Source organism: Podarcis tiliguerta, assembly GCF_965153285.1.
Source record: "Podarcis tiliguerta genome assembly, chromosome: 6".
Lineage (NCBI taxonomy): Eukaryota > Metazoa > Chordata > Lepidosauria > Squamata > Lacertidae > Podarcis > Podarcis tiliguerta.
This window is the reverse complement of record NC_139539.1, coordinates 77,469,738-77,482,477: the sequence shown is the minus strand read 5'-3', so window position 1 is coordinate 77,482,477 and position 12,740 is coordinate 77,469,738. Positions and strand designations below refer to the sequence as shown.

The 12,740-nt window shown below is 41.4% G+C and overlaps 2 protein-coding genes across 17 annotated transcripts in view; one reads left to right on the top strand and one right to left on the bottom strand.

Moving 5' to 3' along the window:
• The window catches only part of NTNG1 (netrin G1), a 203,985-nt gene that overhangs the window by 101,224 nt on the left and 90,021 nt on the right, over positions 1-12,740 (bottom strand). The window lies entirely within an intron of this gene.
• The window catches only part of LOC310679674 (uncharacterized protein), a 74,998-nt gene continuing 67,609 nt past the window's right edge, over positions 5,352-12,740 (top strand). For all 6 annotated transcript variants that reach the window (XR_014512451.1, XR_014512452.1, XM_083445247.1 and 3 more), the window contains exon 1: positions 5,352-5,598. Coding sequence is in view for 4 of the 6 variants with exons in the window: in XM_083445247.1 (XP_083301373.1) it covers positions 5,509-5,598 (90 nt within the window). In the remaining 2 variants the exon portion in view is untranslated. The remainder of the gene's footprint in view (positions 5,599-12,740) is intronic.

Below are 12,740 nucleotides of genomic sequence, written 5' to 3'. Positions count from 1 at the left end.
GATTTCATTAAGCCCTAATTATTATTTTTCTGTCTGCGCAGCTAGCAGCTGTGTAGTAGTTTTGACAAAGCAATGTATCAGAATGCTGTGACAGAGACATGGAATTGGGAACTTGGATCTCTGCTTAAAATCTAGAGGGAAAAGTGGTGGATGGTGTCATTTGGGAATAAAAAGGGATGGGTGGTGACCTCTCTCCTGTCCCGCCCCCAGCAATCTGCTCCCCCCCCACCCAGCACTGAATCTTGGCTGCGGAGGAGAGTGTAGGGAAGATTTAGTCAGAAGGAATCAAGTAGCAACAACACCTGCCACTTCTCCCCTCCAAATGAACTCTGCCTTCCATGAGTTTGGCTGAGATCAGGTCTTCCACTCACAGCTAGTTCAGTCCTCACACACATTTTGATGAAATACTACAAAAATGACAAAGCTACAGAGTGACTCCAAAGTATGGTGCTTGGATAAACCTTCTAACAGTAGGTTTCATCGCATCATTTAGTACATTAGCACATTTGTATGATGCCAGCTCAGAAATGCCTGCATGAATTTAGCCTCCCACATGGTTGTCTTTTGTGCTCTTGTGTCTACATATGAATTATATGCATGTGTTTCTTTAAAATAAAAGTAATCTAAATATATGGCAGATGTGCAAATCCCCCTGGAGGCAAATGTACTTTGGATTCAGAATGGTGACAATGTACTTGACAAAAGTCATCACGCAACTTGCTGTCACATTGTCACCTGTTCATGTGCCTTGCTGTGCCCGAAGCAGCTGTCTAGGAGCCTCACTGGTTCAAGAGAAGTCTCATGTATTTCTCTTGGGGCAACTCTTTCCCTTTTCTGTTGATCTGTTTATAATTTTGCCTGTTGCAGCTCTGAAACATTCATGCTTTGAAAAATGTATGGTTGAATACATAGCGTTGCATTTTTATTGGATTCCTAAGGCACCTGAAAGTATTTTCATTGAAAGCACTGAACTCGAAAGTCAGTTCCTATCTGTCATGATTGTAGTCAGCATTACTGCCATAACTGGAAAAGCATCAGAAAGTAGGATTTTGCCCTATCAAAAACTACCCTAGCATGTATTCATCACGTTCTTCCTTGATTGCAATCCACTGCTCCAGAATTTGGAGGAGATGACTTCATGATAACAGAGGCATGGAATAAAAAGACCCAAGACCTGGCTGACACAGGAGCCCCAGAGTTCACACAGAGTGAGGAGCTGCCAAACAGTTGTAGCAGATATCAGCTCTAACAACCTACAAAGAGAACTCTTCCATCTCTCTCCGAGTTTGCAGCCTACTCAGTCTCCAGCATCACTTGGCTTCTTCTAGTGCCACCAAAAGAACAAGGAAAACTTAGTCATGCAGGGGATTCCATGCAGTGCATTTTTTGTTCTTTTCTGCAACTAAGAGAAGCAGCTGGGTGCTGCCAGAAGTGGAGAGAGCAAGCAATGGCAGTCAGAGACAACGCCAAGGGGTTCTCCACATGCGGTTGTAGCAGCTGAAAGAATCAGCAGCTAATGCAATCAGCTGGAGTCTTCCTATCACATGGAGACTCTATTTAGCACTCCTGTGCAAGCTCCTCCCAAGTTTAAGGTAACTGAATCTTGGGGACTCTCACTAATTAAATTTGAGCATGACACAGTAGAAGCGGTCAGCATTTGAAGGACCCAGAAATTTCTGGGAAGAAGACAGTACAACACTTCCATGAACAGAGTAAGAAATATGATGGGGAAGTATGGGGAAGTATGTGTTCAGTTGGAGCTGTGTAGCTAAGTATACCAAACGAGACAAGCACCCTAGTGACATCACCTTTCAGGGCTGTGAAGGAACAGCAAAGGGGTGCAGTTGCTGCATACTATCATCCCAAGTGCATCATTCAGGGTGATAACTCAAATGCCCTCTTAGTCCCAATACAGCTTAGCAGGCTCAGACACATGCATGATGACTGTAGCTATCACTTGATAAGAAACTGAGGGATGTACTTGTCTATAAAGCAACCTGCAGGAAGTGAACACAATGAAGGGCAGTTCACAACTGCACGTACAGCATTTGCTTTCTTAGCTCAAAGTGTGAATGGGATTCCATTGAGAAGCATCGTGTTTGAATGGGCGCGACATGATACGAAAGCTTTTAATGTGGAGCCTGAGTACTTCCACTGAGATACATGAGCATATGCAAACCAGCCCCGTTTCTCTCAAGTGGCTTCACCAAGAGAGAAGAGGAAAGGAGTTGCAATTATCAACATGCCTCTGATGGCATCAGCATATCATACCTTCAAAATCTCTGTACCTGTATTGCCCTAGATTGCTAAACAGAAAAAATGAGTCAAATTGGATTAATCAGATATAAAAGTCAGAAACAATCAACAGCCCTGCTGCTGTCCTGTCACCAGCAACTCACATTAAAAATATGTAGTGTTCTGGGAACTGGAGCAATGCTCGTGTTCAACAAAAGTAGTGCCAAAGTACTAGTCAAAGGACTCTCCCCACATCCTTGACAGGTTCCATGTGCTTCATTCATGCAGCCACCCTGTCTGAACACCCCTGGGTTCCTTCTAAATCAGAAAGAAGTTGTCAAGATACGTACCGTACTTTCAGTGAGCAAGTTGCTTTGTGTAAGATGACAGGAGAATGCAGGTTTTAAGACACCCTCTTCCTTTCTCTCCATCCCACTCTCCCTTTTAAACACACAATACGAAAAAAACACACACTTGTATTTCTCTGCAGGGGATATGCACTTAATGCCCCTCACATCTCCAGGTTTCTGCAGTTCCAGTACAGGGAAGGGACTTATTGTTCAATTTGTTCAGGGAGGTGTGTGTGGGGGGGTGTTCAACAGTAGCTTCTGATCTGATACATGCACAGTCTAATACTAAGCAGTGGCCCACAAGCAAATGGTGCTTGGACACAGTGAAGCGCTGCATACGGGTCAATAAACTTAAGCTGAATCCAAAACAGACAAGAGGGGTTCTCAAGTCTGGAGATGGAGAGAAAGGCTATTCCGGACAGGACTGCAGTTCCCTGTAAAGAAGAGATCCACAGCTTTTGGTAGCTCCTGGATCCAACATGGTCACTGGAGGCTCAATTAGCCTTGATCACTAGAGTGTGCATTTCCAGCTATGGCTGGTTCACTAGCTACAGCTCCTCTTGGACACTGCACTCCACACTCTCCTCACTTCCAGGAATGTGCACTATGCTCTATGTCGGGCTGCATAACACAAGCTTGGTTTGGGAGATTCTGGAATAAATTGAAAGGTTTATTGGGAATAGAGGAAGTGACCTGGCAGTCTAGAAACAAGCTGGAAGTTAAGCCATAATGTGAGGGGAAGGCAGCTCAGTATGCACTTGAGGGTAAGATGTGCAAACTAGCCTTGATAGCTTTGCAGCGGTGGGTGGAACCCTATTGGTCTCTTGTGACTCCTGAACTGGACGCTACAGCGCCACCACTGCAGTGGTGATGGTGATGCTCATGGGAATGAAAGCCAGCAGCTATCTCGTATGGCCAACTCCTACAGTGGTCCAGCAAGTGTGGGCTCTGGACTCCTGCTATGAGAGTCCCGTGTTTAGTCCTGATGCCTTGCAACCCAAAGCAACCTCACTTCCCAAAGGAAAAAGTGCTTGATAAATAAAAAGGAGCACACCCCCTTCCAATCTGGTAAATAAGAGAGTTATGTGTGTGTAGGAGGAAGAGATAGACAAAATTAGGGCAGGGAGTTGATGCAGTCCATGGACCAACAATTAGCTGCCCTTGCAACAGACAATGGTGCTGGTAGTTTACAGCTTCTCCTGTATAGCTTGGCTACTGTGGTATTAAGCTCAAGCAACTGGATTATTCAGCCCTTCATGTGTCCCACTGGTAATTTCCTAATGCATTACCTTGTCACTCACAAGTCTGCCTAGCAATGTTCATTAGGAAGGTATGTGACAGCATCCACTAATGTATGTCTGGGGCAAGAGAATCGATTTCCCCCTTCCTTGCAAAAAGAGAGATCTTTAATAGTAATACTGCAGGAGAGATTACGAGATGGAAAGTGCACACTGATGGAGTCTACTGCAATACATTATCGGGCAGGAAAATGTCACTGATGTATCACTTACAAAATATTATCCATTTTTTTCCATGGGGTATGAGGCTGCTGGTAAAGCGGGATAAGAGAGTCCGATTATATTTGTGGATGAAAAGATGCCCTGGGGAGGGTAGGCCAGCCTGTTCCTTAATGAACTATTCAAAGGCAACAAATACGGCTTGAGTTTTAATGATCAAGCTGCAAGAAGCAATGGTAGCCTAGATTGCTGCAGCCCAGGATATGGTCTTGAAGTCAAGATCATGCCACCGTGCCAAATTACCTCTGTGGAAATTGATGGGGAAATGGAAAGGATATAAGGTGCTGCTGCTGACAGTAATCCAGGTGGCTGATTTGTTGCTGGGCTTGCCCTCCTCGCCACTTCAGATAATTGCACAACTTTCCCCGTGTTTTACTAAAGGAAATGCTCACTACCTCCTTTCATAAAGTTCGCAGCATCAAACAGATGGTTACCCTATTAGCAACCATTTGCATTTAACACATTTTGTAATGATTTATGCACCACATGTTGCTGAGCAACTCAAAAGCAGTCAGGGGCAAAGAACTACTCGAGTGTGAAAGTGCACATCTCAGGGTACATATTCTTGTGGTATCCAAATCTGTATCTTTTTGCATATTGTGAAAGCAATTAAATTTGAACCACAACTCCCCCCCCCCCAAGTCTCCACTACACCACTACCATAGCTAATTAGGTTTGTGTCATGGCTGCAATTAGGAGCCTATATATTGCAAGTTGTTTTAAACTGTTTTTAATATTGTGTTTTAATATTGTGACCCACCCTGGGACATTAGGGTGAAGGATAGGTAAGTAGTAGTAGTAGTAAAAATAGTAATAGTAGTAGTAATAATACTAATGTTCTTATGTACTGGAAAGCATATTAAATATTTCAAAGCTATTTTCTCTCAGAATATGCGTTTTTAAATATGTCTACCTCAAAAAACCACACATTTATATCTTCTCTCAAAATATGCATCAAAAAAAGTTTTGATACTTGTTGTAGATGAGAATTGGATCAAAACTTTCAGAATGTGTGAAATCCAGTGCATAATTGCACTTTAATCCAGGAGGGGTGGATCAGGTAAACTCAAGTTAGTATACAAAATCAAATTACTGAAGCGTGCCTACATACATAGCATCTGTTTATATAGAACAGAGGTCTCTAATCTTTTTGGTCCAGTATGCACAATGTAAATTTTGAGAGAGTGCAGTGGGTGCCAGTCACAAAATGGCTGCCATTATGTGTGTGTGACGCAACACAATATGGCTGCCATGGGGGCGTGGCATAACACAAAATTAGAGAGACAACCACTCCTCACTACCTTATGTTCGCAATAGGAAGTCAGATACACACTGATGGTCCTGACTGTAGTGATCACATAATATTGATAACACACAGAATATGATGCTGTTGCTGCTCAATAACAATGGGGAGCATTCCTCTGTACAGTCGGACCTTGGATCCTGAACGCCTTGGTACTCAGACGTTTTGGCTCCTGAATGCCGCAAACCCGGAGGTGAGCGTTCCTGTTTGCGAATGTTCTTTGGAAGCCGAACATCCGAACGTTTTGGAAGTTGAACGGACTTCTGCAACGGATTTCGTTCAACTTCCAAGGTATGACTGTACCAGGAAAATATAAAAGGTGTCCCCACCACAATTAGAAATCACTTAGCAGGTATCTGCACATTTTGCTCCATAATTTTCTTTCTAAGAGGGCTAGAGACTTAAATGTTTTTCTCAGGTACTGGCAACCCCTGAACCCATTTCCCAGGGATACATATGCAGAAGCCTGTATTCATGTGTGCATCAGTATAAAAATCTATGATTTGGAACTCAAATTCTTTTATAAATCTATTTGCTTTTCTCGCACTTTGGGTTCCGTGCCCCTCCAAATGCTACTTTCCTGAGAATGAAGTCGGTGTAGTGGGGGGGGGGGGAGAAATTTAAAGTTTATACATTTCCCTTAACCCATGCTGAATCTAACATTCAAACCTGATGATATTGCATTCATTTTTATTTGGAATTGTCTCTTCCTCCTTCTGACTGCAGTCATTTGCTCCTACTGTTTCTGCATCGATAATACATTCAGTAATACAGCCTTTCAAACAGGCCACTTTATTGTCCTTGAGATTCTGGCTGCTGGATATTTCCTCTCTCCTTTGATTCCATAACGGAACGCTGCTACATTATGTTCCATTTCAAAGTCATGGAGAAGACAATAAAGAGCCATGGGAAATGGCCGCTATCATTCTAGGCTCCTGGCAGTCATAGAGGAATGTGCTGTTTGCCTTGTTCAAGCTACGTGCAGCTTGTAGAAGGTCTTGGGCCAGTTAATGAGGAGTATGCTATGTGTGTGTGCACACTCCATTTTTATTTTTAAAACTATTTTTTTCTACAAGCTTATTTGCTTCCTTAGAAGATTTTCAATATTTAATTTTTGTGTTTTTTAAAAAAAATTGTGTTCATCCATATCCTTTTGTGCCAGTCACATGTAATGGTCAAACAACACAGAGTCTGGAAAGTGATCAGTTCTAAGTCTTCTTTCAGGGTAAATCCCAACAGTACAGTTTTTAGAGTATTAAGAATTTCACAGAAAATTGTATCCTTTCAGGATTTCTTGCCAAAACCCTTTTAGATGAGTCCAGAAGATCTGAAATATGTCAGCATTAAGGATTTAACACTTCCAACAACTTTTTTCATTTATATAGATGTAATCAGATAATGCCACTTACAGCCTCAACATTTCAATCTAAGGGACAACATGCATTCTTTTGTAAACATTTTCAACATATATTTCACTGTCTCTGGATCAGGCATTTATAGTTTGCTAAGGGGGTGGGGAGTACTAAAAATGCAATGGCCTGCTTCCTTCCTTTTTATATCTCCATGAAAAGTAAATTTTTTAAAATATATTTCAACAAATACATAAATTGAAATAATTGAGACAGATATTACAATGAGATAATTCTCAGCAATTCCAGAGGAAAAAACTCAGTATTATAGAATACTGTTAGCTGTGATAAGAGATAGTGGGTAGGTTGACTTTTCCTTTTTACTGTGCTAACAAAATGTTATTGACTCTTAGATTATAATCTTGCCCTTTATTCCTTCCATTTTTAAATGACAGTAAAATGATATACTTTTATCTAGGTCAGCTGGTCAGATATTGCTACAGAACTTGACACAAGGTAATATAGTCTGATATCAGGTAGTCCTGATCCTTTATTTAGCATATGGTAGCTAATTCCATACCATTATTCCATACCATCTCAAATTTATATTTCTGAGGATGTTCAAAAAACTACCAAGGTAATAGGTTTATTTAATTAAAGCTACATTCCCAATCAATACAGTGGTGACTGAGTCCAGAAATTTAATTCATTATTAATCACTCTTTGCCATTTATGATTACTACATTGTACCAAACTGAAAGCATTTTCAGGTATGGGTGATATAAGGGCTACATCTCTGTGTACAAATAAATATTAAATTCCTGTTACCCAACAGAGATTCCAAAAATCTCTATAGAGCTATCATTAGTGATTCTATTAAGGAGAGACAGATATTAGAAACGTGCCCATTAGTAATTACCCTGACTCTGGGAAGAGTATATATTGATGATTCAATTTGAAAAGAATTACATTCCACATTCATAATAATTTTTCTTTTAAATATCACTGGTAAATAAAGCCACTCTATTCAATTAAAGGCCTTTTCCACATCCATAACCACTATGGCAGTTTTGGATATGGTGATATGCCATGAGGAATTCCCGAGTAGGGATGGATCTACCAATTTTTGCCTTCTCTGTTTCTTATTTTTCTAGTCTTAAATTCAGTTTGCCGCATTTCTGCAGCAATTTGCAGATTTTCTTTTTAAAAAATCCTCAAGAAATTTATTCATCATTTTAATGTGAATTCCTCCTAATAAAAATATTTTTGTGTGCAGCTTTGACCAATGCACACATTTTGTCAAGCAATTTCTCATAAAGTAATATATGTTATGCTATTTTCATTTATTTATTTTTATGCAAACTTTCAGCTAATAAATATATTTTTGTAAACATTGGTTGGTTGGGAGAAATGCACTGCAAAATTTAGATAAGTGTGAATTTTGAAGGATGGCTGTGTTTCAGTTCTCATATTGTTTCAGAAAGTGCAAATTTGATAAATTTGGCTTTAAATGTGAACTGAATTGACACCACCCCCAACAGACCCTTTCTTCAAGGATTGGGGTTGTAGTTACTAAGGCAGGCATAGAAGAAGAGGAGTTCGGATTTGATATCCTGCTTTATCACTACCCGAAGGAGTCTCAAAGCGGCTAACATTTTCCTTTCCCTTCCTCCCCCACAACAAACACACTGTGACGTGAGTGGGGCTGAGAGACTTCAAAGAAGTGTGACTAGCCCAAGGTCATCCAGCAGCTGCATGTGGAGGAGTGGAGATGCGAACCCAGTTCACCAGATTACGAGTCCACGGCTCTTAACCACTATACCACACTGGCAAACCCAGCCCTCCAGATGTTTTGAGACTACAATTCTCATCACCCCTGACCACTGGTCCTGTTAGCCAGGGATGATGGGAGTTGTAGTCCCAAAACATCTGGAAGGCCGAGTTTTCCTATGCCTGTACTAAGGACAACTGATCTATAAGGGGAACTGAAACATTTAGAATAGGGGTAGGTAGGAACCTCAGGACCTTGGATAAAATACAACTCTCCAGGCTGACCCTCAGGACACTAATAAGGCCACACCCTCTATCCTCACACCATACCTCTCCCCAGACCTGTTCTGCACCCTACTTTTGCCTGGCTGGAATGTGTCCTTGAATGTGATAATGTCTGGATGAAGGACAGGTGTGTGTGTGTGTGTGTGTGTGTGTGTGTAAACCTCTGGCTTTTGCATGGCTGAAATATAGTCTATATTCCATACAAAAGGTAAGAGTCACATACACCCCATTACCCAATTTTGCTTTACCACTGGCATACAGCCCCCCTAAGCTAATGTGGCCCTTGGGGTGGAATAAGTTCCCTATCACTGATATAGTGGCTCATATTTGGGGTTGCTCCAAACAGCATTATCTATGTTTGCATTTAAAACTTCATGCAGTCCAGCATTATTTTTCCAAAAGTAGTCAGGCAGATGCCTCTAGAAATTCTAAAGCACAGCACGGATGTGACACATATCCTGTTATTCATCTAGTACCTATACTTAGAAGTGTGCTGCCTATGATCACAAGGGGATCCATTTAGCTCATCCTTGAGCTTCAAAATTGTTATACTCTAATAGCTTTACTATATTGCTCTGAAGAGCGTAGTGACCTACTCCGAATAGAAAACAAAAGCTTTTACATGCTTGATATGCTTCATAATTATGGCTAGAAGCCTGTAGCCAAAGAATTGTCTAATTAATTCCAGTCAATATGCAAAATTAGAGATGAACGGTCTAAACAATGTGTCCTTTGTATTTATTGTGCACGGTGTGTGCATTTTGTATTTTGGGTGTTCCTGTCTGGGAACACTGAAATATTGTAAGAACCGGCTAAGGCAGAACTATGGCATGTCCAAGATCACCTAATGAGTCCATTGCCCAAATGGCATTAGTGCATGAAGCATATTTCACCAGCTAAGGCTGATGAGCTAGCTGTGTCCTCTCCCAGTCAAAGGACAGCTTGACCTCTGTTACCCAAGCTCTGGTAATACTCATCTTAAAATACTAAAATGCATGGTCCATGGGGCTGCTTTTGAAGGTGTCTCAGAAACTTCAGTTGGTCTACAGTACTGCTGCCTGGCAACCGACTGGGACTGTAATTCCCCCCCCCCCAAAGTGTTTTTTCAGGGATGCAATCTTGTATAGTGCCCCAAAATGTGTGTTTTGGGGAGTTGTGCCCCCCAAAAGCGTTTTTTGGGGAGGGGGAACCTCAGCACAAAATTGTGTGAGGTCGCAGCAATCAAAATGGCCGCCATGCTCTTGCAATAAAATGGGGGGAGATGGCGTCTGAGAAGACGGCGTCCTGGATTTTGGTTTCAAGGTGTTGGAGGGTATACGTTGGAGTTATCTTACAGGGGCCCCTTGATGGTATTGCATTCAAGTTCTGGGTTCATTTCTGTAGGTGTGTTTTGCCTATTGTATATAATGTAGTCTGGTGGTGAAATATGGCAATGAATCTAATTACAAATTAATGTTAGGTTTAGAGGCATTTCACTTATTTGTTTTTAAATAAAAGAACGGTGAGGAAGCACACAGAAAAAAATTACCTATTGCAAGAAAATTAGGAAAGATTTTCTGGGTAGGAGGACAATTTCCCCCTGAAATGTTGCTTAAGACAAAGTGTATGGGGAATTGGGAGTGAGTTGTTTCTCAGCAGTGGAGGTGGGATAAGTGTCTGATATTTTAAAGAGAAACGTTCTGGGGCTTTAAGGCAGAGGCCAAAAGTCAAAGTGTCTGGATGGAGGATGGCTTCAGTTGCTGTAAGGTGAGGGAGAACAATCTGTATATGCTTAAAAAGGACTAGGATCTTCTCAGTTGTGGCTTCCTAACTGCAGAGTGGGCTCTCCAGCAAGGTTTGTCTGGTGCCTTCATTGACATCTTCTTGGTTTGCAGCCTTTTGATAAGACTAGGGTGATATTGCTTGTTATTAGTAAGCTGCCAAAGTGAGACCTTTGGGTAACAAGCAACTAGCAAGTCTCATAAACAAACAAACAAACAAACAAACAAACAAACAAATTCTGCCTAAAAATGCTCTAAAGTGGATTCAACAGCTAATCCAGGGCTTCTCAGTCACTGCTCTTCCTCAGTATTTCTCATCTGTAAAATGAGACCACATTTCAGCTATTATATAAGCAATATAGTCTATGTATGCATTCTACAGGCATACATAGTCTATGGATAGTTTCACTCTTTTTATTTTCAGGAGCAATCTGTTAGCAATTTAAGAGCATATTCATTTGTCTGGCTACTCACAAGTAAGCCTCGAATGAGTTCAAGTGAACTTACCCCCACAATATTGCATTGTGGTACATTTAAGTCTAGATTCTATGGACCCTACCATTGTCCAAACACATCCCTGGATGGTTGGACTCTTGTCCTTTGCACTCATGCATGGGCTTGTCTTTGTTTCATTTGTGGGATGCTGAAGGGTATGGTTAAAAGACAGGTGGTTAATCAGCTGGAAACTCAATTCAGTTGATGGCTCTACTTACAATGGAGTAAAGCCCAAATCCAAACATTCTCAGGTTGCAAGCTTCCATGTGTGCATGGAACTGCTGCTAAAATGACAATACTATTTGAACCTTTTGAAATCCAAATTAGGTTACAATGCATAAACAACCTGCTTGACCACAGGCAGTAACCCAAGGAAATCCGGAGCAGTTTACTCAAATGCTGCTAAACTCGGCTAATGCATGTTGAACTGATTTCATTCATTTTTATTCATGATGTTTCCTTTAAAAGCTTTTGAAGTGTTTAGAAAAGATGAGCACTCCTTTTCTTTAATGACATAGTGCAGCAGCTATAAAAATATTTTCTACCAGCACGGGGGAATTGTGAATAAACTGACAAGATCATAAGTACATAAGCCCCCCCCCCCCGGCCAATTCTCTTAATGAAGTTTGGAATTTAATTGGAAGAACTGTTAGATGCAGTCACTCCAAAAGTGGCAAAAGTCCCAAAGGAATGCGATAAGCTCATGCAACTATTTTTGTTAAAAAGAAACCTCAGGTGCTGTAAATAAATGTTTCAAACCACAATGATTTTCTAATCCCCCCTTAACAGTATGAAGTAGACGTTATTAGGAGACTTTAGCACTGCACTGTAAGTCTAGCTAAACACTTTTGATAAACATGAAATTAGACCAGCTCTTTATTATAGAATCATAGAATTGCAGAGTTGGAAGGGACCCTAAGGGTCATCTAGTCCAACTACTGCAGTGCCTTATTAACATTATGTTGCTGCTTATTAACATTATGTTGTTATGATAATCACCAGCACTATTAATAGTAGTGGTATTCACACATTGTAGGGAATGGTGCAAGATTGCGACTCTTTCCCCCTAAAGGCTATGCAATTGGCAGCAATGTGACGTGTGTCTGCATCAATATGCACATAAGACCATCACATTGGTGCTGAACGCCTTGCCGGCAGGGAGCGCTACCGAAACTTACACCAGTGTAGAGAATGTATGGCTCCTGGCTGCTGATATCCCCCCTCCTAGGGCCCTGTTAACCTTTTTAATTTCAATGGGCATGCCCATATTGTTCAAGGGCATGTTGGTCCCTCTCTATAATACATCCCGGGGCAGTGTGCTATCCTCTGTTATTCTCTTCCTAGGCTTTTCATTTTTTTTTATTATTATTTTTATTATTATTATTATTATTTCTCACTATATAATAAAAATGCAAGTGTGTTGTCACACTGAAGTTTGCTTTGTGGCAAGCGGGTGCTGCTGCAAACTACACTGTGATGAGAGGCAGTGAATGGATAGCCCAGGCAAGTTGCAGACGGTCTGCCAGGACAGGTTGCAGAAGCCCTCTCCCCATCACCACTGCCTCTTACACCTGCCAGCATGGAGCCCATGCTGCTGGAACCCAGATCTGCACACTGGCCAGTGCCACTGTCTGCCTTCCTTCTCTGTGAACTCTATCAGAAGCTGCTACCACCAA